The sequence below is a fragment of the Bos grunniens genome, chromosome 2 (assembly GCF_055505025.1).
Source record: "Bos grunniens cultivar Pamir isolate PY7600 chromosome 2, Bosgru_T2T1.0, whole genome shotgun sequence".
In the NCBI taxonomy this organism is placed as follows: Eukaryota; Metazoa; Chordata; class Mammalia; order Artiodactyla; family Bovidae; genus Bos; species Bos grunniens.
The window spans coordinates 42,762,816-42,789,964 of NC_141166.1; the positions used below are offsets into that span (position 1 = coordinate 42,762,816).

The following is a 27,149-nucleotide window of genomic DNA, read 5'->3' on the forward strand; positions in this document are numbered from 1 at the left end:
AGAAAATATGACCTATAGGTTTTCTCATCCTCATCCAAGTATCACTCAGTCTCCTTCTATGCTTAGTCACTCAGTTGTGTCTGACTCTTTGCGACCCCATGGACTCTAGCCCACCAGGCTCCTCTGTCCATGGGGATTCTCTAGGCAAGAACACTGGAGTGGGTTGCCATGCCTTCCTCCAGTCTCCTATCCTTCTGCAAAGAAGTATCCCCAAGTGAGGAAACTGCCTTTCCACAGTTTTTCTGAAGTCATCCCTGGGAAGGATAAGAGAAAGTCATCATGGGTCACAGATAAACTCTGAAGAGCTTTAACTTCTTTGTTCTCTGTTTTTTATTGCCACTAAAGCAATTAACAGGCAATGAAGCTACTGGGAAGGGCCTGGTGAGGCGCCATCACTCACCATGGGGGATGCCATCCCAGATGTCCAGCCAATCGTATTTGCAGTCTCCCTCTCCCACCTGCAAAGGGTCATGCTCCAGGTCAAAGGTCAAGAACTGCAGGATGATCTCCATCTTGGGTTTGGCCAGGATGGTGAAAGTGCAGTCCAAGTTGTGTGGGTACTTGTCGGGAAACCCGGGGGACTCGATTGTCCCATTGGGGCTCGTGAAGTTCTTTGAACAATCTTCGGAGCCTGTAGGTGAAAGAGAAGCAGAGCCTTAAGAGAATGGAAGAGGATGCCTTTCTCTGTTGTGTCTGTCACACAGGTTATTTAAATGTTTGGGCCAAAATTTCCTTACTCAAGAAGTTTTTGTTTCCACTGGAGTGGCCCTTGAAGCAACAGACTTTTCACATCCACATTTCAAGCCCTTAAGCCAGACCATCTTTAGGGGAGAAATTAGGGAGGCGAGCAGGCTTGCTCTACATATTAGAGTAAAAGTGGCAATTAAGGATTTGGGAGGACGGGTGGTGTAGAAAGAAGCATGTGTGAGAGACAGAGAGAGAGGGAGAGAGAAAGATGGATTCCCTTGAAAAGAGGAACAGAGTCTTCTTTCTCAGTTACTCAGCTGTTTGCTCCAGAAATGTAAGTTATTTCAATCCTTAAGGAAGGCTTGCTGATTGCCAGCAGGGGAAACAATGTGACCCCTTATTTACTGCTGACCTCAACACTAGCCCCTATTGTACCAGAGCCAACTCGGTGCCCCCGTCTCCCTCCAAGATCCAAGGTGCCTCAGGGGAGGGGCAAAGGGGAGCTCGGGTCTCATTCATGTCATGACTATATTAAAACGAGTGGCTCTGTAGTGGCCAGACAATGAACAATTGAGGTTTGCAGCCGGTGGATCACAGCAGGGTTTGGGGATGTTAAAGGCCACTCCTGCAGAAAGTTTGGAAAAAATGTGGCAGTGCATTGGCATTTGGATGGCTTCTGGCTCTTTTGTGGTAGGGATGGCGTTGTTTCTCCCCTAAGCTCCTATGTCTGCTTTCTCAGGACCGATGGAGGCGTCTTATTAAATGCCACACACATTCGCCTCCCAGTGCAGGCTTGGACCGCAGTGGGAGCTCCTAAAAGGATTACAGCTACCCTCTCCCCTAATGCCTCTAGGCGGAGTCACATTAAACGGGCCCTCATGTGCTGTAACCCAGCCACCATTTGCCAGGGCGGGCCTGGGACAGTCCCAGGACAGGAGCGGGGCCCAGGGAGCTGCTCGGAGCCAGAAGTGTTGCAAGTTAATGTGATGAATGTAAATGCTGCACAATTAGAATTGATTTCACTATGTTCTGATTTTAAAATTTAAAAAGGGAGCAGGATTTATGAGGAGAATAACAGGCACTTTAAGCATGAAGGAAAAAAACAGAGAAATACTAGATAAACCAGGTGTTTACTGGCAGGAAGTGTTCTCTGGGGATCCCACTGAAATATAACTGTGTGATGTCAATACACTGATCCTAGCCCGCAGCGATGTCTTTATCCGTGGCTCCTGCTGCAGCCCCTCTGCGAGTCTTTTTATTGATGACGGCTATCTGGAAAGCGGCAAACGTCTGACTTGGAAAAGGTGCCATGCAAATAATCGGGGGAGGGGGGAGGGGAACTTTCTTTAGCATCAGACAGGAAGTTCCAATATCCCTACCCACCTGTCCATCACCTCTGCCCTTCCAGCCAGCACTGTGCCTTGGCAGGGTGGGAACCCGGCACACCTGGGGTGAGAGTTAATCTTTTCAGGATTCTTCTCAGCCTCTCTAATGTGGCATCCCAGAAGCTCTGCACTGCATCATTCAGAGGCAAGCTGGTCCATGGGGCAGCAAGGCCAGGAGGCAGCAGCTGAGATGACCTCTCCCCCAGTTTGTTTACCACAGTATTCCCAGCTTTGTTTACCATCAGGACCCCAGCTTCTGAGGGCCTCCTCAGTGGTTCAGGATGAGGCAGTTTAGGAAAGCCAAGCCAGCTGGCAGGGCTTCAGGGGGCAGAGAGGAATTTTCAAAAGGTTAGCATTTATGGCTGCTGGGCCACTTAGCCAGAGGAAATTAACTCTATTCACAAGTTGCTTCCAGAACTAGGAAAGGCCTCCTGACAGTCCCTCCTGGAGTTTGCCTATTGTCATTCCTCTCCAAGGCTAGGGGAATCCCCACCCCCTGGGCGTGGGAATTTATAGAGGAATCTTTCTTTGGTCCCTGTCATCCATAAGGGACACAAAGGAGACTTAGAAAGCCCCAGGAGGCCTGGAGAACGTAAGATCCTAAAGTGCCCACAGTTTCCAAGGTTCTGTGGTCCTGTAATGGACTGGAGAGAATTTTTCAATATGGCTATATGTGTGTGTGTGTGTGTGTTCTGAGTCGTGTCCGCTCTGCGACTCCATGGACTAGCCCATCAGGCTCCTCTGTCCATGGAATTTTCTAGACAAGAATACTAGAGTGGGTTGCCATTTTCTACTCCTGGGGATCTTAGGGGTTGAACCCGCATCTCTTGTGTCTCCTGCATTGGCAGGCAGATTCTTTACTGCTGAGCCACTTGGAAAGCATGGGTGTATCCTATGGCTGAAACTCCAATACTTTGGCCACCTGATGCGAAGAGCCAACTCATTGGAAAAGACCCTGACGCTGGGGAAGATTGAAGGCAAAAGGAGAAGGGAGAGGCAGAGGATGAGATGGTTAGATAGCATCACTGACTCAACAAACATGAATCTGAGCAAACCTCGGGAGACTGTGAAGGACAGGGAAGCCTGGTGTGCTGCAGTCCATGCAGTTGAAAAGAGTCGGACATGACTTAGCGACTGAACAACATCAACAAATCCTGTGGCTTATTTTGATTGAGGGAGAAAAACAGTTTTATCCTCTTTATGCAGAAAAATCAAGCCTGTCCATTACAATCGTTTATCCATTTATAATGGCGCCATCTTGCTGTTTGGACTATGGTCATTGTCAGAAAGTAGGCAGCCGAATATCGAATGTGGGGAAGAGATCTCAGGAAAGGTGACTATTCCTGGGGCAAGAGTTGAGTCTTGCAGATACCTACCTAAACCAAGATGTTTTTCTGCAATGTGCTAAATGAATTAAAAATTAAGAAAATAGCTCAGTCAACAGATACTCAAGTTCATGCAATGGAAAGATTGTCCATAGTAGCTAGGGGATTTTGCTACCGTGAATGATTTCATACCAAAGGACTCTGGTATGAAAAATGCCCATCCTGTGGTTTTTCACTGTAAATTGTATAATAACTCTGCAAGCGGAAGAAGAATCTGCAAGCACAAGGCTGTTGAAAACATGGTGCATTTATCCAAAATTGAGCTGGGTCTAACCACAAAAGGTAAATCTAGTTCTTCAATTGAAGAAGTGGGAGTAGGGGGCACCCCAGGTTTTCTCCGTTTGTGGATAAAGTGAGATTTCAGTTTCTAAAATTTCACTGGGCCCCAGGAAAGAAAACTCGATCTTGTACTTTGGTCAGAAGACAATCAGGAAACAAACATACAAAAACCCCATGTTTTCCAGTGATTCCATTTCCGATGTTACTTTTTAAATTATTTTAAAATTCCTTTCTCTGTTATGCTTATGATTTGGTGATTTGGGATCACCCTTTTGTATGTGGACATACGTAGACTCTTTCATAAACCACTTCATTCAGGGCAGACATGAATCTCCCCCTCCAGCCTCTTGGTCCCATCTGTACTGAATCGTGGGTTTATTTCTGTGGGTATAACTCTGCAGCAGAGCCCTGCCTGGGTGATGTGCGGTTGAAGGCTTCCTGAGTCCTCGGCACAGTTGTGTATCTGTGTTTATACTTCCCCCTTCTCTCTCTTTATGAATCTGACTAGCAAACACAACTGTGTTTGTTTGGATTTCCTCAGCATGTTCATGCGTTTCTTTCATGTTCTGTGGATGACGTAACTTTGTGTATTTTCTCTCAGGGCTCCAACAGTGGAGATCTGGGTGAGGGACCTGGAAGAACGCTCATCTTCCTAAACTTCTCAGTTTTGAATTTGACACAGCCGCCCCCCCACCCCTGCACCTGTGTGTGCCTTATTGAGGATAAGTTGCTCTTTCCAATGGGCATGATAGCACGTGTGAATGGCTCCAGGGCCACTGGGCTCTCACTTTCTTTCTTACAATCCCCAGAAGAATGATTGCTATTGGCAGGGCTGTTATCTCCTGTTGTTGCATTAATCTCTTTCTTCCTTCCTAGGCAATCCCCATCCTTAGAGTAGACTGTCCCAATTCCCCATGCCCAAGTCACCTGCTTGGCTGCCTCTTTTGTTTCTAGGCAGTCCACAGATTTGCTGCCTCATTCAAAATCCTACATCAGCCTACCCTCAAAACAGTAATGCTGAGTTATGATGAGCTCTGTGTATTTTGTCTTTTAATATCGACCCTTCAAATTTGCATGATGGATAGAACTAACGGGGCCTTCCCTGGTGGCTCTGTGGTAAAGAATCTGCCTGTAATGCAGAAAACAGGTTTGATCCCTGGATCAGGAAGATCTCCTGGAGGAGGGCATGGCAACCCACGCCAGTATCCTTGCCTGGAGAATCCTATGGACTGAGGAGCCTGGAGGACTATAGTCCATAGGGTCACAAAGAACTGGACCCAACTGAATACCTTAGCAGGCAGGCAGGCATAGAGCTAATATTCACGTTTTTATGTTGATTTCTGGAGGATGTGGTACTGTCCTTTGTGAAATACTAAGTTGGGAAGTATGAAACATATTTGAGCTGTAATGGTCCTCCCCACTCTTGTTCTGACTTCTGGTGGCCAGCTCTCTGGAAGCCTTTGCTTGGAGCAGCTTTCATGGTCAACCCAGTAGGGCTGAGTGGCAGCTTTAGCACTGGGGACCTAGTTATCTAAAGGAATTCCCAGATTCCCCGCTGTCCAAGCCACTTGATGGCTTCCTCATTTTCATATCCAGAGCACGTTCTTCTTTGAAATTAATTTTTATTGGAGCATAGTTGCTTTACAATGTGTGTTAGTTTCTATTGTACAGCAAAATGAATCAGCCATACATACACACATATCCCCTCCGTTTTGGACTGCTATCCCATTCAGGTCACCACAGTGCATTAAGTACAAATCCACAGCATGTTACATATGTGTGCTAAGTCACTTCAGCTGTGTGTGACTGTGTACGACCCCACAGACTGTAGTCTGCCAGGCTCCTCTGCCCATGGGATGCTCCAGGCAAGAATACTGGAGCGGGTTGCCATGCCCTCCTCCAGGGGATCTTTCCCGTCAGGGACTGAACCCGTGTCTCCAGCATTGGCAGGCGGGCTCCTGCCTAGCAGGAACTAGCGCCACCTAGGAAGCGTCCATAGCATGTTAATCATAACTTGATCCTTACTCTGCCTCATATTATAGTTTATACCTTTCAAGTTACGTATCTATTTACACATAGTCATTCAATAACATCAACTATGCACCTGTTATGTGCTGTCTCCCCCACCAGAAGAGCACCAACACCCATTTCCTTCCTTCTCTCTTCCATCTCCCCATTGCTCCCCAGCAGATGATGGTATAATGAGCAGTCCGTCGTTGCTGGGGGCACTAACTAATCTGGATCTCGCATAGGACTCAACGGAATGTGGATAAGCCTATCTGCCAGTCTTGGGCCAGTCCCTAGCCGCCCGACGCACAGATCGTCAGTCCCCATGACATCAAGTACTCAGGAGCATGACCACCCATGGCAGACGGACCTTCTCAGGACTCGTGCTCTGGGACAGTCCCAGCTCCCACTCTGGCTCCACACGGTTCCTTCAGCCCCACCCCTTTACTGGATCCTACGATCTTGTTCTCAGGCAGACAAATCGGGCAAATATTTAGACAGAGTGGATATAAAAAGTGCTTTCAGCAGCTACCACTTCCTTTCAAGAATTGTTTGGCGAAAAAGAAAATATATATGAATAGTTCCCCTCACACTGAACTCAACAGGCGCCGGGCTTTGGGCTCCCTGATGACAAGGCTGACAGCTTCCCCTTTCAGCAGACTCTGCCCACGAGTTGTAAAACGTGGGCTGCTGGAGAGGGAAACACAGTCCTGGATGGGGCAGGAGCCCCCGAGGTGGGGGGATAGGCAGGGGGGAGGGGAGAACTGGAAGACAGGCTTCACTTAGCCTCAAGTTAATGAGCTCACACATCGGAGGGAAGGATACGCTGCTCTGAGCGCTTCCGTGGAGATGCTGAACTAGCGTCTTGTGAATCAAAGTTGTCTCGACTCTAGGGAGAATAAGCATTAGCCCATATTCTCAGGGTCTAAAAGTAATCTAAGGGGGACCTAATGGAAAGCAAGCAGTCAACTTAAAAGTTCTCTGCTTCTCCTTCTTCTATCTTTTTCAGGGAGTCAGCTTCTTTGCCACTTAGGAAGTGGGGGTTCAATGGTTAGACGTGATACAGTGGATCAGCAGGGGGAATTTCTAGGAGTCATATTTGTATCTAAAATTACTGCACGATCCCATTGGTGGTGGGGTCACAGTTAAGATTTTTAGGGACTCCAAACACTGAAAAGATTATGTCCTTCCTCCCCATGTGGTTCTAAAGAAAGGCTATTAAATTATGAAGTAATTTGGAGGAAGTTCAACCAAGTTTTGCTTTCACCATGATTACTGCATTAAACACACACACACACACACACACATATCAGATTTTTTCCAAATGTGTTTTTCAATATAATAGATGTCCCTACTCTTTTGTTGTCGCAATCACCCAAACACTAACCCTGCAGTTTGCCCTCTTAAATTGGCTGGAAACTTAAATGGGCTTTTCAACTTAGACAGTCTCCAGGCTCACCTTGAACACTCTTCCCTCCATCAACTCTCTCAGGCTGGATAAAACTGGAACCCTGACCACGTAGGTCAACCCACTGGGCTTCATCTATGAACACATAACTATCAGGCAGATCCGATACACAGTGCCTGGTGGCCAAAACACAGCTGGCGATGGCGGAGTCCCTGCTTGCCCCAACTCACGACCACACTGACCTGTCTTGAAGATCTCATAGCGCAGGGAGAAGCCTGCCCCCTGCCGGGCGTAGTCGGAGGTGAACTTGATGTAGAGGACCGAGCCCGAGGAGATTATGGTGGGTGGGGCGATGTTTCCACAGTGCTTTCCCAGGAGATCTGCGGATTCGCTGTCCCCATCTCGAATCTCAATGAAGTCATACCTGGGTGCAGACAGCATAAAGGGGCACATATGAAAAAAGATCACTGCTAGGAGATGAAATGGACTACTGTCTCCCTCCAGCTCAGGTGCTCTCCATCCACTTCTAGACATTAAGGTGTTCTGGATGGATAAACAAAGGGCACTTAGGTTTACTTGTAGAGACTGGCAAACACAGATACAGGAAGTTGCTTTACTAAAGCCACAGAGAATGAGCACCTCTGTGCATGGTTAGACTTTAAGGCCTTATCTCTTGCTCACATAAGAGCAGTAGCGTCATTCCATCAAATGTCTCATTTTTTTTTCTCCATTCGGTAGCACCATTTTTATTTTCATCGTGATCTATCTGAATCTTAGTCTTTTCTTCTTGGCTCTGTGTCTCTGCATGTTACTTAACCCCTGTGAGCATCAATTACTTCATCTGTAAGATGCGGATAAAGATATCCACTTCAGGGGACTGGGACAGAGATGGAATGAAAAAAATGTAAGGAAGGGCTGGGCACCGAGTCAGGCACTGGGGGATGTTTCAGAGATTTTTATTTTTTATTTTTTTGCCTCTTTTCCAAGTTTCAGTTCTCTCCTGAACTGAAGGGATCAACCCTTCTTTTCTTTAACTGTTAGTAATAAAGACTCCCCAGTCGTGGGCTATCTCCCTCCCTGAGATGACTCTGAGAAGTTCACATCAGCAGTGTCTATCTGGTCAACAACACGTTTTTTTAAAAGGAATCAGCACCGTATTAGATAAGGCAATAAAAACCTTTTTCCAAAAGCAGGGGGTGAATCCCAGGGGACCCAGCTTCTGTGAGCACATAACTATTAGTCTCAGCAAGAGGCTGAGCGGGCTGCCTTCCTTACCCTGAAGACCTGAGCTCATTTCAAACAGAATCAAATTGGCCCAGGCAGGGGGAGACACCTCAAAGACATCCTTGGCTAGGTTCACAGGACTGCACAGGTACTGTGCCATCTTATCTGTACAGATGCATGCTTTCAGCTTCAGCATGTGGTCTGGCAAGCCTCACTGTCCCAAGTCTGTGGTCTTCATCTGGGCTCCTGGGGAACACCCTGTCACAACTGCTGACGTGGAAAATTTCTTCCCTACTAACTCCCTCAAATTGCTGGTCACTGTACCATTATTTAATGAAAGCCATCCATCTCCTTCTCCACCCTGTTTATGTATTTTGCATCAAGCTGTTAAAACAACATGTACAAAATCTCTTCCACTGGGGAAAAGAGAGGGACTGGAAAGGCTACCTTCCCTGGGATGTACCCACCTGCTCCTGCCACACGCACGGGGTCTGGGGGAGCTGGTGGCCTGCAGAAGTGGCCTGTCTGAACCGGAGTGGTCTGAGGCCTCCTTGCAGACCCCAGAAGCCATACTTCAGATGGCTCAGCCACTTCCAAATAAATAGGCCTTCGAAGGGAGTATATGGAGTGGACCAGGGTTAGTTCATTTGTAGACCCCAGAGGGCTGGAATTCTACAGTCAAAAGAATCACAGAAGTTGGTTAGAGTCTGGAGAAGGGAGATGGCAGGGTTTTCCCCCAGGAGCTCCGGAGAGATGGCCACAGATTCGGAAAGGCTGCAGGGGTGGGGAATCTGTTAGGTCTGTGCTTTCAGTGTGGGAGATGATGCTGACACTGAAAGTGTGCTTCCTCAGTTCCAAAACATAAGTGAAAAGACAGTTTTTTCTCAAAGGAAATTCCCCCAGACCTTCTGGAAAATCCCTCCTTGTTATTTCCACATCGAGATAAGCACCGCTGGACAGTCACTCTCAGCTGAGTAATGGCAATGCCTTCCTTCGCAGGGTGCACAATGCTGGAGCACAACTGTACCCACTGAGGAGACAGGACCCAGCTTGCCTGGAAGGGCAAGAGCACCCCCACCCCCACCTCATTCCGGAAGGAGGCAGAACCCAGCTCAGCCTTACTAGCTGAGTCACTCAGGCAAGTCACTCAACCTCTCTGAGCCTCAGAAATGGAAAAAATAAGAGCACGATAGGGATACTAGAACCTTCCTTTCAGTTCTTCTGAAATTTAAAGGACACACACAATCTATAGAAAGTGTCTAGGACACGGACTGGCATGAGTGTGGACTTCGTAACTGTTCACAGGGATTTGTTGTGTTTCCAAGCCCATTTCAGAGGGGAAGAGGCTGAGCCATAGAGCAGAAGTGATTCTCCTGAAGAGAGAGAGCCAGTGAATGAGGTGCTGTCTAAGGGGGAATGTGCATCTGCTCATTTTGGAGGGCATTTTGGCAAAAATATGACAAAAGTTAATATATACATATTCTTTAATCCAGCAATCCCACTGCTAGGAATTTTTCCTAGCAAAATAATCAGACAATTGTGCAAAGAAGTATATGCATCTTTGTGTGTGTGTGCATATTTTAAAAAGCACGGAAAACGTGAAAACATGCTTTGTTTATAAAAAGCATGTGTCTAAATGTCTGACAACAGTGGTGGGTAAATCAGTTTTGGACACTGTAGGTATAGGTGTTTTTTTTTTTTTTTTGGCCTTTAAGGAAAAATGTCCATGGTATATAATTAAGCTGAAAAACAGTAGATTGTTTTAAAAGTATTCTTTAAAATATATGTAAGTATATAAATTTCCTTGCATATACACACAGAAAAAGCCTGAAAGACTACAGACTAAAATATTAACTGTGATGAAATAAATTGATGGTGGGTAAAATATACTGATGGGGGATAATTTGTAATTTTTTGCTTTCTTCTTTTATATTATCTGAATTGTTTATAATAAGTCTTCACTTCTTTAAAATACATAAAGATCCTTCTATTAAGAATTTTTTTCCCAAGTAGAAGAGTTGAGAAAAATAACCCAGCTCTCATAATTTTGCAGATAAAAAGTGCCACCATCATGATGACAACCATCATCCATAAGACTTAAATAAGACATAGCTTGTTGGAGCACCTAGAATAGTGTCAGGGACATGGCCCGCACTCAATGAAAATTTTAAAACAATTTTAAAGAGACCATCACATACTTCCAGTCGTTGTGTTGCCAGTTTCTATAAAGGACACAGAGAGGCCCTGACATCCACCTGGCTTGTTCATTAGAAGTGGAGGGTTTCATCTCCAAATCACCCATGACGTCATTTAGGGGATTAACAGAATCAGCAATGAAGCTGAAGTACCCAAAACATGTCATAGCTGCAAACTTGCCTCAATTTACTCAACAGATATATCATCTAAATCCTTTTGGGTAACATGGCTAGCTGTAAATACATCCTCACATATCTACATACACGTTAGTGAAGGGAGGCATTTTTGAAAAAGGTTCACACAAATCAGTCATATACAGCTTCTCTCTGAGCCTGTTATTTAAAGGACCCTCTGGTGAATCCTTTTTTGAAGCAAATAATCAGCCCTTACTTGAACTTCTTAGCAAAACTGGATTTTCCTATCAGGTTTACTTGAGGGGAAAACAACCCAGAGTTACAATCTGGCAGCTAAAATTCCCCTTCCCTTCAGCGTCTGGGGTTCTGCCCTGTGGACCAACTCCAGCTCACCACCAAGTCTTCTGGCTGGGCTTTTTGTATAAAGGGCATACTCCAAATGACATGCTGACTGCACACAGACTGTCTCATTTACCTCCTGTGAGATTGACTCATTTGGGGAAATTTTTTATTATTAGGGATTTGCTACACCTGGAGTAAATCTCTCTAGAAATTTCAGTGTTGTCAGGTTCCTTTATGAAGAGCTAGCAGAGACTTAGGAAGTTGTGGCCTTGGAATAAATATGACTTTGCATCTGGCATCTAATACCCAGCATTTGTTGGTTAAATGAATCTGGGCTGCAAACTCAGAGCTCACCCCAATGGTAGTCAAGTAGGATAACCTGAAAAGCCATTCCTCTTATCCATTTTCTGGAAGGAAACAGACACCAGCTCACAGACATATTAACTATTGTGTTTGCATTTCATTATTCCTAATCTCCCTCAAATGAAAAAATTCCTTTCAAAGCTTTAACACTACCTTTTCAAATTTTATTTATTTATTTACTTTCCTAAGCTGAAGTAGCCATCTCTGTGCCAGTTCTTTTTTTTTTTTTCCCTTCTCCTATCTAAAATGGTTCCCTACGTACCTTTTTACTTTTCTTTTCACAGATTCCGACATCTGCATGTAGAGCATTTGTCTAGAGAATGCTTTCTGTACTTTCTGTCTCAACTTCAAAGTCTTCATTCCTCTCCCCAAACCCACATTTGGGCCATGGGAATGTTGACGGTGGAATTAATTTTAAGAGTCAACAGGAGAGATGTGAAAAAGCATCAGTCTCATCTCTTCTTCTCATCACTAGGCAAACATGAAAGACTTTTACTTTCCATAACTCTCTCCACGCGTGACGCTGCCCAGCAGGCCACCAAAGGCTGGGTCAGCCGACCAAGTCTGTGCTGGAAAATTCACCACGTGGAGGCCCTTCTCCCAGGGCTGGATGACGTGTGGCTCCATCCAGAGTCTACCTTTGTGGATGCCACACAGAACTGCTTGTGAGGGGATTTCTATGTTGTGGGCAGAGTCCTTAGCTGCTCCAAGGAAGAATGCTGTGTCCATTCTATGGGATTTGTCTATATGGCTGAGCACCTATAGGCCCAAGTCCTGAAGCCATAACCTTTGCCAAGCAGGCGATGCCTCCTCTCATGCTACTTGCATCATGAAATGTCTAAGCCATCACATTTTGTACATGGAAAGTTCTTTCCAGCCCCTGGGCCTTTGCACTTGCTCTTCCCTCTGTCAGCAGTACTCTTTGTTAGCTTTTGTTCTGGCTGGTAACTTCTCATTCTTTTGAGTGCAAATGTCACCTCCTCAGAGAAGCCTGCCCTGACCATCCCATTTCAGCTGGCATGCCCTTATTCTCTACCTCACCTGCTTTCATTGCCTTTATGGCTGTTAACCATAATCTGGAAAGGTCTTGTCAATATACTGTATTTGTTTAGGATATGGGGCCTGCACTAGACAACCAGGACCATGAGGGTGAGAAACTTACCTTTTCACGGATGAATTTATAATATTGGGTTGGCCAAAAGTTCATTTGGGTTTTTCATATGATGGAAAAACGCAAATGAACTTTTGGGCCAACCCCATATTTGCATGGTGCCTGGCACATAGGAGGGCTCACTAACTTTGTGCTGAGTGAATAAACGAATGAGGGAACCTAAGGTTGATGTTATATGTTAAAAAGGATAAACTCTGCTTTCCAAGGGGTTGGATATGTTGGTCTGTTTTCTACTCTGCCTTTGTGTGCCAGCGCACTCACTGAGCTATTCTGGTTGTATCTGGAAACCAAAATGTTGCCTCGTGACTTGAAAACACGAAATATAACATTTTGAGTGGAAGAAACATCTCAAATCATGCTGACAGCATTTTCACTATTAGCAGCAAACAAATCAACTATAATTAAAATGCTGTCAAAGTGATTTGAGATTTTTCTCACACTTTCAAAGTTCCATATTTCATGAGTAGATTATCCAGGCCAGAGAATTTATCACCTCCTGGAGTGCCTTTCTTCTAGGAAGCTCAAAGACATCTACAAACACTGCCTTATTAATCCTTACATTAAAACCTGCAGGGAAAATAGGAAAAAACAATACTGTCATGCACAACTTTCCCAACAAAGAAGCTGCCTGAGATCCTAAGAGGCTGTGGAGCAGGTCTGCATGATGCAAAAGTTTCTAGTCAATTCAGGTCTAAAGCCAGGTCACCTGGTCTCCAGCTCAATTGGGACACTCAGCTTTTCTGTAGAAATTACCTAGCTGTCAGGTTGGGTTTTTTAAGAAGTCTTTTCATTTCCTTGAATTTCCCCCTTTCACTGGTGCCACACACACATTTAAGAAGAAGCTGGCATATCAATGGGAAGAACTCCCACTTACTGAGCATTCCTAATGGGCTAGATCCTCGCTCCATTTATTTACTATTTCCTTTAACCCTCACTTAATACACACCAGACCCTGATACGGTAACTGTCCATTCACAGATGTACAGGGTGAAGCTGAGGGAGGCTAACTGACCTGCCCAAAGTCACAAGATGAGGAAAGGTCAGAGGCAGGCTTGGCCCACGCAGTCCCACTCCAGGGCACATTGACATTGCCTCCATCCTTTGTCCTCTGTGCTGAGGAAAGATCAGAGAGCAGTGGGCATGCCAGATTGCCAGAGCACTACAATATTAGAAGGTGCAGATGCAAAGCACCCTTTGCATCTCAGTTAGAGACTTCACAGAATCTCAGTCTTTTAATTTAGCTGTTTTGTTTAACAATGCCAAATTTAATAGACAAATCACCCACAGAAGCAGGGAGTAGATTTGGAATTCGTGGTTTTGAGTCTCATCAGTAGAAATCCAGCTTCTAAGTGTTCAGATGGGATAACATATTAATTTTTGTAAGTGAAGTATTTTTATAAGCACATATATACCCATATGTCAACATATGGCCCGAGTGAGAAAACAGTATCCTGTGTACTTACATGCTTTTAAGTACCATCTAGAGCATACATTTTTAAGCCCGTGAATTTCCAGTAGGGTCCACAGATGAATTTTAGTAGATTGGGGAACCCCTACAATCATATGCAGAAATTTTGTTGGTTTGGGTATGTGCACATTTTCCTAGGGATGGGGTCTGTGACCAGAGAAAAAAAGTTTCAACTGCATAGAAACATAGCTGTCTACAAGGGTGTGTATAGTCTGGGAAATGCATACTCTGTACGTATACTCTTGTTTTGTGGACAGATTCAGCTAGTTTCTGGCACATGCTAGTGTTATGACTTCAGGCATTTCTTTAAGTCTCAGTTTTTTCATCTATAAAATGGAAATAATAATTTCCCCACCTTGTGGGATTGTTGAAAGGTTCATAAAGGTCTACACAGGCCCAATATAGCACCGGATGCCTTAGAAACCGCCTGAGAGGCACTGGCTATTTTCATTATTACTGTTCTACGAAACAGTGTGGGAGACTTGGGGGAGAGAAGAGTTACACACACATGATGCTCTGGAAACTGAACAGGTGACAATGAAATGAAAAGTCATAATTTTAGGGACTGTCTATGCCACCCAACCTCCGTGCTATAGAGGGTGGTTTATAAACACCCTCCTCCTGTACAAACCCATCCACAGTGCTTCATCACTTGAGCTGGTGAGAATTCTTTTCAGTCTTGTTTCCCAGCCCAGGCTCTGGAACCAGCCAGCCAGGCTGGGTTCAAAAACCAGCCCCGCTGCCCTTCACATGTGCTGGGTCTTGAACAACTAGGCACTGAACCCCCAGATTTGGTGAGTTAATACATGTCAACAGCTCAGCACAGGGCCAGGCACATAGTAAATGCTCAATAAACAAACGTTAGTTGTTACTGCTGCTGTCATTATTATTATTATCTGTTGTTGTCTAACTTCATATCCCTGTTATGTCTTATCTAACTCCTTTATTATTTGCTATCTAACCCCACGGACTCACACACTGCATCGGTTTGGGTATTTGCCTTGGTGCCGAGTGCCGTTTTAAAACCGGTAGTTGGCACTTTCATTTTCTTCCTTTATTTCTTCCCACCCCAAAACTCTGATATTTTGAGCTTCTTCACAATCCGCTCAGAGCCCAGGTCACCAGGGCTCTTCAGAAGGGAGGAAATCCGACCACCCAGCAAAGGAAGTATGCAAAGAGAACAACCCAAAAGAAACTGGAGGAATTATTGCAAAAAACCTTGAAGGCAAGAAAATGGAAACTACAAATAACATCTATTTATAATTACTGGTTGTTTTTCCGCAGAAACCCAGGGATGAGGGAAAGGGCCCGCCGGTCTCATTGTTTCTGGCAGAGCAGGCTGCCAAGAACGCCTTGCAACGTGAGGAAGGAGGCCGCTCCAGACAGTGTCTGATAAGTCTCACTGCAGATGAACTTTCAGAGAATCAAGGGCGCACGACAAAGCCTGTGGCGTCTCTCCCCTGACCCTCTGGCCTAGCACCCCTCTCTCCACTGACGGACTCCCCAGCAAGCACATTCCTCAGGCCCCAAGGCCACAAATCTGCTCTGTTCCTGGAGACTGGCTTGGATAGGACGTGTTTGTTTATGTAAGGAAGGATTTTCGAGGCAACCAGTGCCAGTGTGAAGTTTAAGGTTTTGGGGCAGGCTGTTTTCAGCATGACTGTTGAGTGTTTCTTTCTGTCTGTCCTTTGCGTCTATAAAATCCTCATCCTCTGCCATCAGCTTAAAATACCCCATGCTGGCATTGTGTAATAATACCAGAGTAGAAAGTAGGTAAGAGTTGCCCACAGTTCGTCTCCATTCACCAGCAGACTGGGGCTTGGATGGGAAGGTGAACCCCTTCCAATCCCAAGGGCCAAGGGCCAGAGGCTTGCTGAATTGTTCTAAGCTGGCCTGGGTCAACTGCACATGCCTCAGCTTGCCTCATCTCATAAATGGGTATAGGGACGATGTCTCTGTGCCTCTTAGGGCTGACAGGTAGGGGCAGAAGGTAACTGGAACCCACTGAAAGGAAATCAGAGTGCACCATTCCTGGGTCTGGTGTGCAGGCAGCATCCCTGAACTTGGCCGGGTGAATGGTTCCCTCTGGGATGGGTGCTCACTCACCCTGGCTCCCAGTGGGTCTAATTGTGAGAGTGAATCATAACCTTTCCATCTGTCCGAAAAATGGGAGCCTGCTGGGAACGAGGAGTGCTGAGCTCCAGGGAATCTGTCAGCATCAAAAAAATCCTTTATGTTTTTTCCAGGAACCAAGGGAGCTCTCAAAGGTTTTTCTGTCTTCCTTTGCTGGCTTCCAGCCTCCATAACAAAAGTCAGAAAATACAAAACTTGCCTGAAAAATGTGCCATGCGGAAATCCAAGCAGGGGACAGTCTGAGGAGCAGGTGTGACCGGGCAGGCGTGAGAGTGCTGTCTTTGCATTTCATTTACTTGGAGCTTCAGGTTACAGAGCTCAGAGCTTCTTCCTGGCTCCAGGGGCAAACTCGTCACTACTGTGCAAAAAGCACTGGGGTGTGGACATGAGGGGCCTGCACTAATGTCCAGGCAGGAAGGGACAGCTGCCACGCCGGGTTGGAGATTCTGAAAAGAGCGTTCGGTGGCCAGTCAGCTGGGACCGCTTCCGCCTCTCAAACCACCACTGGGTAACAGCTTTCTTCGACAACTGTATTCTGAAGGCCCCGTAGCTGCTGGAGCAAAAGCAGGCCTGTCCACTCAGGGCACATTACAGCGCTCGCCTCTCTGCATCACAGAAGCACATCCCTCTATCCTGAAAGAATCAGCTGCCATTTGTGGGGGAGTAGAAGCTGTGAAGTTCAGAATAACGGGTGCTCTTGGCTGAAGGCTCAGTAAGACCGGGAAGAAATATGGCTAGAAAGGTCACCAGCTTCTACAAGAAGGGGAACCAGATTGCAGGAAGTCTCCGCACAGGATGGGAACAGTGTGAGTCAGACCTTGAAGGACCTTTATCCCACAGTCAGAGCAGGCTGTTTGCTGTGTGCATGGAGCAGTTGGCTGGCTGGGGAGATGGCCATCACACTGCAGTGGCCGGTGGGACCCTCACATCTTGGGAGGGAGCATCAGTGTCAGGGATGAGCTGTGGGGGCCACACAAGCATAAGGGCCTTTATGGGCAGTAGGGCAATGGAGATGCCCAGAAGAAGAGTCAGTACCCTAACAGCAGTCTACCCTGAGGCTAGGACTAAATCCTCTATCTGCTTGGACCTCGCTTTCCCAGCAGATAAGACCAAAAAAAATAATAACAATACTTTCCTACCCTCCTACCGCTCTCAAAGGGATGACGCACAGATAAATCACTTTGAACTTTTAGATGAAAGGTGCTCTATAAACCCGAGGTCTCATCAACTGTAATTGTTACGGTAATTATTTTAATGATAATAATGATGATAATGGGTGGAAGGAGTCAGGTGGGACGAAACCTCCTACCTTAAGACAATGGAACCCCCCCATTAAAACCCACATCACGGATTCCTTCTGCTCCTAGTTCTCAACCCTCTCTTTCAAACTGCCAATTCCTGGGCTGAAATATTATTTACTCCTTTCCTTTCCAATAAAACAATTATTTGTTCCACCGTTTTCCCTCTCACTCACTCTCTGGTGTGTCTGGCTTCGCCCTGACAGCTCAGCCATGGACTGTTTACATGTCTCGCTCACCCTCCAAGACTCCGGTTCAGCTCCATTGACACTAAAGGCAGGAGAATTCTCTCTGTGTGAGGAATCAATTACTTCCGCTGACACTCTATTACTAGCCCTCACATCTTCGGATTCCAGATGAAGAGTGAGGTGTGGGGGAATGGCAGGGAATTTGAAGAGGATGGGGCGGGGCTGGAGGGGACAGGGGAGGAGGTGGATGACAAGGAAGCAGAAGGAAACAATTGACTGAGAGTCAGGCCTCTCAGCTTGTATTTAAAGACACAGAAAAATCACTCTCTCTCCTTGACTGCCCTGTCGGCATCCGGAGGTGAGCAGATGGCAGGAAGAGGCAAAGAAAGGGTATAAGAGAAAAAAAAAAAATCCGTGTCCAGGATATCCTAGGAAATCAGAGAGGCCCCAAATACCTAAGCCTTAGGAAAGCAGATGAGAGCTCTGGGCACAAGGGCACAGGTATCCTAAGGCAGCTGAAGCAGGCTTCAAATCCCAGCCCTACCCTTACTATCCGTGTGATCTCTCTGGGCCTCAGTAAAGCCATCTGTTAAATGGGAATAACAGCAGTCCCAGCCCCAGAGGGTTGTTATGAGAGTAAAATATGGCAAGTTCTTGGTGTAGTAGCACCAGGGACCTGTCGAGAGCTCAATATATATTTGCTGTTATTGTCCAACTGACAATCCCTTCATACCACCTATAAACAAAATGGAGTCCCTAATGGGGCAGAGCTAAAAAATTTATAGAGATTGCTGAGATGCTTGGCTACAAAGCCAGGGGAAAAAGCATATAAAAATCATGTGAATTTTCCTTTACTGTGTTAGAGATTTTTGCGGCCCTTCTAAACCTAAGCCTAGCTCACATTTTTCCTTTCTTCTTCTTTGTCAAGTTTTATTTTGAACCAGCTCACATTTTCAGGGATTTTCTTTCTAGGAAAAAAAAAATTTTATTATGTAAATGAAATACAACCATCTACTCTGCAATCAACTGAGATGAGTTGTGAGGCATAGGTCTTATAATGAAGGACGATTATGGAAGCTCTTTTCTAGAAGGAAAGACAAGGGCACCTAATATATATATATTTTTTCCTGGATGATTTATCCAGGCAGAAGTAGAAGAATGGAATTACAATATCTGCTGAGTTTCTCTTATCCAAAGGTTTCAATCGCCCTGCCACTAAAAAGGACAAAACAAAGAGAATACATTATTTTTCTAAAGGACTCATGACTACCAGAGAACACATGAATTCCCCTTTTAGAAAAATCTAATTTCTCTACTTGGTCTATTTCCTTCTCCTCTTTATCCCCTCCACACCCAGAGTTCCCACTGAATTTCTTAAGACAGACTCTCACCCAGTGTAATTAGATGGGAGAATTACACAGAGTTACATGGGATGAGATTCTGGCCCTCTGGGACCTCTGGGGTTCAGAGAATGTGCCAGGGTTGAGAGGCAGAACAAGTGGGATTGTGTACTAGAAAATCTCTAGTGATTTTCTCAATCAGAAGATAAAAACGCATTGTTAGGAAGGACATCCACAGTGAAGCTTGCATTTTGAGAGTTACGATTGCAACATCGCATATTTAAAAACAAACTGCCAAAAATAACTGCTGTCCCAACTGCTCTTTAACCTTGGTAGGCGGAGGAGAACAATCTGCGGTGTGTTTTCCCACTTCTTCAGCAAGCTCAGTTGCTGGGTGGAGTCGCTGGTCAAGGTTGGTGAGTGTGGGGTCGGCTGCCAGCTGAGCTCCAGTCAGCAGACCGCTCCCGTTTATTGCACCATGTACCTGGAGGGGAATCTGTTTCTGTCATTAGCAGGGTTGTTGCAATACAGACAAGTATTGCTGCTCATGGGCTCCTTGGGGGAATCAGAATATTTCTGAGGTTGGGCAGGCAGTAAATCTGTAATAATGTCATGAGTAATCAACCTGAGGGTCTCTCCTGAGTATAAAACACCCTGTTCAACCACAGAGAACCCACTCTCTGCTTGGATTTCCAGAGGCTCAGGCAGAAACCAGCTGAAGCCACACTTCTAACTGGGCATTGGGCCCTTGTGCCCTCTATTCACAGGAAAGAGAAGTATGTTCAGAGCGAGTCTTGTGTAGGAGTACTCTGTGTACGGAGCTTAATCCAGAGTGTTACCTGGACTTCCCCAGGCCAAATCTCACTTTCAGGCATTAAACTGGGGGCGAGGTCCCTGGATAGAGGATATGAGACTGTAGAAGCTCTGACCTGGGAGAGTGGGATAGCAGAGAGTTCCCACTTTCTGTCTTTCCTGACCTCAACCCCTCCCTGAGATGCTGGGAGTCATGTGGCCAGGAGATAAAATAAAATAGCACTGCCCAGGAATCTCTTCACTGGGAAGGGGGTTTGTATCAACAAGACACAAAGATGGCCTTTCATTACTCTGGTTCCCTTCTTGTCTGGGACATGATGCTCTCTGCCCGGGCCACCGGCCATACCCATGCCCCTCCTTTGCCTGGTTAACTTCTTTAGGATCAGTATAGCCATCGCCTCCTCCAAGCAGCCTTCCCTGATCTCCTCAGCCAACTGGATCCCAGGGCTCATATCATACCCCCAATCAGAATCCATGGTGATGGTGGAGACAATAAAGCATGGAGTAAACAGCTCAGGTTGCAAAGAAGCAGGGTGTTCCAGCTTCAAATCCCTTCTCTGCCACTTTCAAAGAGTGCGACCTTAGGCCAGCTGCTTACTTCTCTGAGCCCAAGTTTCTTCATTTGTCAAATGGGAAGAGTAACAATGACTTCACTGGTTTTTGTGGCCATAGAGGGTAGAGACAAGATACATGTGGTCCATGCCCTTAGAGAATGTACATGCTCAGAACACAGGATGTCCACACATGAACAAAACGCAAGCAGATCAAGGCAATATGCAATGATTAGGGAGTTCTGAGTAGGAGGCCCTAGAAGAGCTGGAGGAATCTAGGACTCTTAGGGGGAGGGGAGGGTATTACACAGCAGGGAGTGCTGGAGGGGAGAGGGAGGTGAGTCTGAGCCTCTGCCCTCACAGGGTCTGCGGAAGTAAGGTTGTATGCGGTTGTATGTGGAGGATGTTAATTGAGTGCATGTAATCTTCGTTGGCTGGGTGGGGTGGGGTCAGATGACTGAAGTCTGGTACGTTCCCTCTGTTTTCTGTAGTCAACTTGTCAACCTAGGAGAATGCTCTCTTTCTAAGACAGCATCCCCTACTTTGGGGAAAACAGACACATCTAAGATTTAGAGGGCTCCTCTGGCCACAGATAAACACAAGAACACTTTGTTTACCAAGCACACTTAGCTAGAGGCCAAATATCCCCAAACCTCAAATATCCAGTATGGGGTCGGGGGATGGTTTCAAAAGAAAAGATGGTGAGCAGCTCAACTACTGCTGAGGACCCCACGCGTTGGTGCTCTTGCACTCTGTCCCCAGGAGAGCACCCCAGTCCTTGCTCTGCTACGAGTGAGGCTGACCAAGGCAAACCAGAATGCTGGCCCTGGACTATACTGGCTTGGGACAAAAGCTAGACCCCAGGACTAAAGAGGTCCCAGTGGACACCAAAACCTCTCGAGGCAAAATCCTACCCAAAATAAAAGGGTGAAAACAGATCAGAGGAGCGCATTTAGAAGCGCTATGACAGCAAGCGTATAGATAGCAAAAATGTCACACACTTCCCCAAAGTACAAAGATGCTGACATGGTCGATAATGTATCGTGTATCGACATAAACAGGAGACCGAAATCTTGCAAAGTAGGCATCACTGACACAGTTTTGCAGATGAAGACACTAAGGCCTGCGAAGTGTAAAAGGTCAACAAAAACTATATATAAGTCTATCTGATCTAAACATGACATTACCCAGCCTCTGTTGCAAAAAGTCAAGTTTAGAATTAAAAGCCTGAGTCACTGAGAAAAAGTTAACTCACCTTATTATTTGTTCTGTTTCAGAAGACAAGAAAGTGTGGCACATGACATAGAATGTTTTCAATCAGAGATCTTTCTAAAGAGGAACGTTTGGAGCTTTAAAGCAGGATGTTTTAGAATCTGGAAATTTCAGTGTGGCATGGTAAAGGAGATCTCTTTTGCTGAGCACACACATACAATTATTAGTGTGGGTTTGGGTCTGGGTTTTTCAGCCTAAGTATTCTCTCAAGTCTTCCTAGTGGTTTTTGTACTTTCTGAAGTGTGTTTTTCAAGACACCATCTGGAAATAACCAGTTCTTAAAAGGACCAGGGGCTTCCCTGGTGGCTCAGATGGTAACGAATCCGCCTGCAGTGGGGGAGACCTGGGTTTGATCCCTGGGTTGGGAAGATTCCCTGGGGGAGGCATGGCAGCCCACTCTAGCATTCTTGCCTGAAGAATCTTCATGGACAGAGGAGCCTGGCAGGCCACAGTCCCTAGGGTCACAAAGAGTCAGACACGACTGAGTGACTAAGCACAGCACAAATGGACCTAGATTCTTGGTTCTGGCTTCATTTGGGCCTCCACCAGGCCTGTGCGAGTGCTCGTGAATAAGCTTTGTATCATACACAGGTGGGGGTTTTCAAGAATACATCTATTTCAGATCTCAGAAAGGGAAAGAATATTCAAGTTTGCGTGCATGTGTTTCTAAAGCCCTAACATTCAGCTACTTGGCCAATGACTCAAGTGAAAGGCAGTAGCAGGACGTTCTTCCCCACCACAGGGAATGAAGTGGCTTTGCCTTGTTTGCTCAGTCAGCCCTGAGTCCTGCCTTTCCGTCTGTCAGCCACCCTGACCTGGCAGGGCCACAGGGGTTTCTGGTTTCTGCTTGCAGTGGGTAACCAGGCCTCAGAGCGGCCTATGGATGCTGGGGGCTTTGATTCCTGAGGATGGCCAGAGGGAGGAGGTGGAGAGTTCACTGCAGACGGTGGCCTTGGATTGCACTGACTCAAGCAAAACCGGGGCTGGTGAGTGAAAGTTTCCAAGCAGACAGCAAGTTTAAATGGAACAAAATTAGCAAGTTAGGGGAAAAGGTCTGCCTGTCTGGGGTTTATTCACCAATGGCCTCCGCCTTTAGGTTGTGGATTTCAAGAGATAGAGAGCCAAAAGCTTAGGGGCCAGAGACCAGGCTAATCCTCTCACGGCAGGGCCCACTCCCAGGTCACAGGCCATCTTTGCAGTTAATCCTGCACGAAGGAAGACAGGAAAAACAGAAGACGGCGGGCATGTGACCACTGTCCTTTTTCCACAGGGAGGCTGTTTTTCTGTTTTTTTTTCTGATGTTCTTGCTCAATTCCAGTTTTTTGCAGGGGTATTGCTGCTCTATGCTCTTCTCAGAAGATCTTTGGGAAGTTTTCTCTTGGTGAGTATTTACCCTAAGAACCCTGAATATTCATAGGAAGGACTGATGCTGAAGCTGAAGTTCCAATATTTTGGCTACCTGATATGAAGAGCCAACTCATTGGAAAAGATCCTGATGCTATGAAAGATTGAAGGGAGGAGGAGGAGGGGATGACAGAGGATGAGATGGTTGGATGGCATCACTGACTCGATGGACATGAATTTGAGCACACTCAGGGAGGTAGTGAAGGGCAGGGAAGCCTGGCATGCTGCAGCCCATGGGGTCGCAAAGAGTCGGACATGACTGAGCAACTGAACAACGACAACAAAAGGACCCTGAGAACCAAATCCAGTTAGAAAGGGCGGGGGAGTAAGAGAGGTAAGCACCGGATGAAGCAGCATGACCCCAACAGAGTCTTGCTGACACTTTGGCACTAGGGCAAAGAGACTCCAGAAAGATCTTTTTCTGACCTCCATGAACTTTTTGGTTCAAGCTGGAAGCAAGGAGTGGAGGAGTGGGGAGAAGAACAGGAAGCTACTTGGTATGGATGATAAGCACCAGAAACTTCAGAATAACCTGTAACTTGCCTGCTTCCCCTACTCCAGCTCCAGTCAGAGATACCATCTTGGATCCTCTGCCACCAGTGGCTTCAGAGACCTGTGCTCGCCCCATCCCTGGGGCTGAGTCCTGAGGGGAAATGGTACCCCACAGCCCCAAACAGGGCAGAAGCATATTTCCCTGGCTTTTCCTGCTTCCAACGTGTTTTAAGCCATGCTCACCAGCTCCTGAGTTTTCCCTTCAAAAACCTGGTTTCTCTCTCTGTGCCACTATGCATATACATGAGATGACCTCTCTGCAATTTCCCTGGGAGATTTGCTGGCATAAGCATAACAGATTTTGGCCCTCATCTGAGAGAGGTGCTTAGTCAAATTTCTCTGAGCTCAGACCCAAGCTCTGAGTACAGCATGCTTCAGTTTGTGCCAACCTTCTGTATCCCAGCCAGAGGCACAGGAAGCTTTATACCTTAGAAAGAAGCTCTTCTAACAGAAATTTTTGGTAACATTCACTGGCAGAGAATTGGCAGCCCTGAGATGCTGTGCAAATATATGCAGGCTGTGCATTTAACTTGGACAAAGAGGAACCAATAAGTTCCCCGGTGTCATCCACTGAGTCAAGAGTGGATCTAGGATTAGAACTCCATCTTATGACTCTGCATCACATGAGGCGTCCATCTGGGAAACCCTCCGGTTTTCAACTAAGACTATCTCTTGTTAGGAAAGAACTGTTATGGAGGTGCAAAGACATCCTAGGATGATAACAATGACACTGCCTCACTGAATCTCCCAATCTAGCTCTGGTTATAGAGAAGCCTTGTCTCCTCCACAAGGAAGTGAGGGCCCAGACTGAGGCCTGTCCTTGGTACACTTCCTGCTAGCTGTGTCCTCTGTCAATTCATCAGTATTCACAGTGCCTTGGTCACAAGGAATGCTCAGACTACTTATTAATCATAAGGGGCCACTGAAAACTCATCAGAGCCATGGCAAGTTCTAGGCACTCATTTAGAGCGAGACATGATCGTTGGTGGGCTTCCCTGGGGGCTCAGTGGTAAGGAATTCATTTGCAATGCAGGTTCAATCCCTGAGTCAGGAAGATCCCCTGGAGAAGGAAATGGTAACCCACCTCCAGTATTTGTGCCAGGATAATCCCATGAACAAAGGAGCCTGGTGGGCTTATAGTCCATGGCGTTGCAAAGAGTCAGACATGACTTAGTAACTTAACAACAACAAGTGATTGTTGGCACATTCTGTCCTTTAGAGAAAACTCTCATTTTTGTTTGAGTGAAGAAAGACTTTAAGGTGGAGCCCACTAGACAAAACAAAGGGCATTCACACTCTTTGACATTATAATACAATGCTGCTCCCCACCTCAGTTTAACTAACAGGGATCTTGATGTTAACATAGCATTTCTTTTTTTGTTTTTGCTTTTTTTCTTGAAATCATCCAAGACTTTTATTCTATATATGATTTTTGTCATAGGCATATACACTGAATAGGGAATAATACCATTCTGAATGGGATTTTATATATGTTTACCTGATAGGAAACTAAAGGGATTACTGCTATAAAATTATAGAAAATGTAGACTGGTTCACAGTCAGTAGGAATTTATATGTGGGTATAACTAGGAAGTTCCCAATGCCAATATTTTATACTTCAATAGCTGGTGGAAAGTAGAACATCTTATTATGTAAGCTTCTGTAGCTACACGTATCCATAGAAAAAAAGAATGCTAAGTTGTGTCTGACTCTTGCGATCCCATGAACTGTAGCCTACCAGGCTCCTCTGTCAATGGGATCCTCCAGGCACAACACTGGAGTGGGTTGCCATTTCCTTACTGTGACCAAAGCAATAAAGAGATAGAGATTACAAAAATTAGAAACTTTGTGAAAAGAAATTCCCTTTGATGAATTTGCTGTATGACTCAGGGAACTGAAACTGGGGCTCAGTAACAACTAGAGGGGTGGGATGGGGAGGGAGATAGGAGGGAGGTTCAAGTGGGAGGGGACATAGGTAAACCTACGGCTGATTCATGTGGGTGTTTGGTAGAAATTAACACAATACTGTAAAGCAGTTATCCTTCAATTAAAAATTAAATAAAAAAAAAAAAAGAAATTCCCTCTGACGCTCACATGGAAAGGCTAGGTGGAAGAACCGACGGATTCCCTAGAAGAAGAGGCTAGGAAGACGCCATTTCTAAACCACTCACAGATGTCAGTGTCTGCGTGCTGTCTCCTAAAATCACACACTTTCAAAATGGTAGAACCAGTGCTGTGAGCCCAGCTGAGTGACCAGGGGTGACTTACTTAATTTCTCTGGGCTTTGGTTTTCTAATCTACAAAATGGAAGTCATAATGATAATGATACCAACTTCTCAGGACCCTTGTGAGAACTGAATGGATTGATATTTGCAAAGAAATTAGAAGAGTGTTTGTTAAATAAATCCAGAATACCAGCTTCTAACCTGTATAGCACAAATTCTGAGAATCAAGGTGGATCTCAGGCCTACCAGTATAGATTTAGATTTTTAACTCTCTTTCTGTAAGGACCAGCTGCTGCTTCATAAAACAACAGCCTGCCTCTCCATGGCTAGATGCAGAGGAAGTCTCCACTTGGGGACTGGCTACTGTTTTATTAAGGAAGCTGCTGGGGTTCCTTCATGTGGGAACAGCAGTAGAAATGGGGAAATCTCCGGGGGGATGCAGGAGACGTGGATTCAATCCCTGGGTCAGGAAGATCCCCTGGAGAAGGAAATGGCAACCCGTTCCTGTATTATTGCCTGGAAAATTCCATGAACAGAGGATCCTGGTTGGCCTTGCAAAGAGTCATACACAACTGAGCACACACTCAGTGTGCTGAGGGAAAAGTCACTCCTAAGGTCAAGAGCTGGCATGAGGTAGTCCACCCCCTTCCCCTACGTGGAATTCTCCTCCTCTGCAAGCCTTTGACTTTAGGGTGTATTCTTTATACTCTTCACTCAATAAGTCTCTTACCTCCATTCTATGGGGTCAACTAGGCTTTGATTTCCCCTGAAAGAAATAAACCTCTTGAGGTTCCTCTCTGGGGCCAGGATATACCACTGTTCTGCAGGTCCTGGGGCCAGGGGGTGCTGCCATGAGGTGGCGGGTATGGCAGGAACCTGGGGAGGGGGATGGGAGGGTGTGTCTCATCGATGTACAGGGCACAGGGCGGCGCTTACTTGCAGTCGTGTTTCTCGATTTCGAAGTGAGGGTTGAAGTTGAGGACAATCTTCTGGTTGGGTTCGGGGGCGTAAACAATCCACTCGCAGTTCTGGTGGGATGGATAATCCTGGGGGTAACCTGGGGAGGTGATGTAGCCAGCATCTTTGGAATTCAAACGACCTCCACAGGGTTGGTCTGGAAGAGAAGGCAGACAAGAACTTCAAATACGTTACAGTCTGTTTTTTTCCTCTCCTTGTTTCTCTTCTCTACCAGTGGCTGATTAACACTGTTTTACAGACCTTTTATGGCAGTCCAAAAGACTAACCTACTTACTCATTCAGTGGAAGAGATTATTTCAGCTCATTCTCCCCCCAACTCACCCAGCCACACACACATACAACACAC

General features: G+C 46.0%; 1 protein-coding gene across 4 annotated transcripts in view; it reads right to left on the reverse strand.

Annotated features, from left to right (window-relative positions):
* NRP2 (neuropilin 2) overlaps positions 1-27,149 on the reverse strand; it is a 120,096-nt gene that overhangs the window by 77,938 nt on the left and 15,009 nt on the right. For all 4 annotated transcript variants that reach the window (XM_086366554.1, XM_086366543.1, XM_086366576.1 and 1 more), the window contains exons 2-4: positions 26,762-26,939; positions 7,394-7,575; positions 401-631 (exon numbers count right to left, since the gene is read on the reverse strand). In XM_086366554.1, the coding sequence (XP_086222680.1) occupies positions 401-631; positions 7,394-7,575; positions 26,762-26,939 (591 nt within the window). The remainder of the gene's footprint in view (positions 1-400; positions 632-7,393; positions 7,576-26,761; positions 26,940-27,149) is intronic.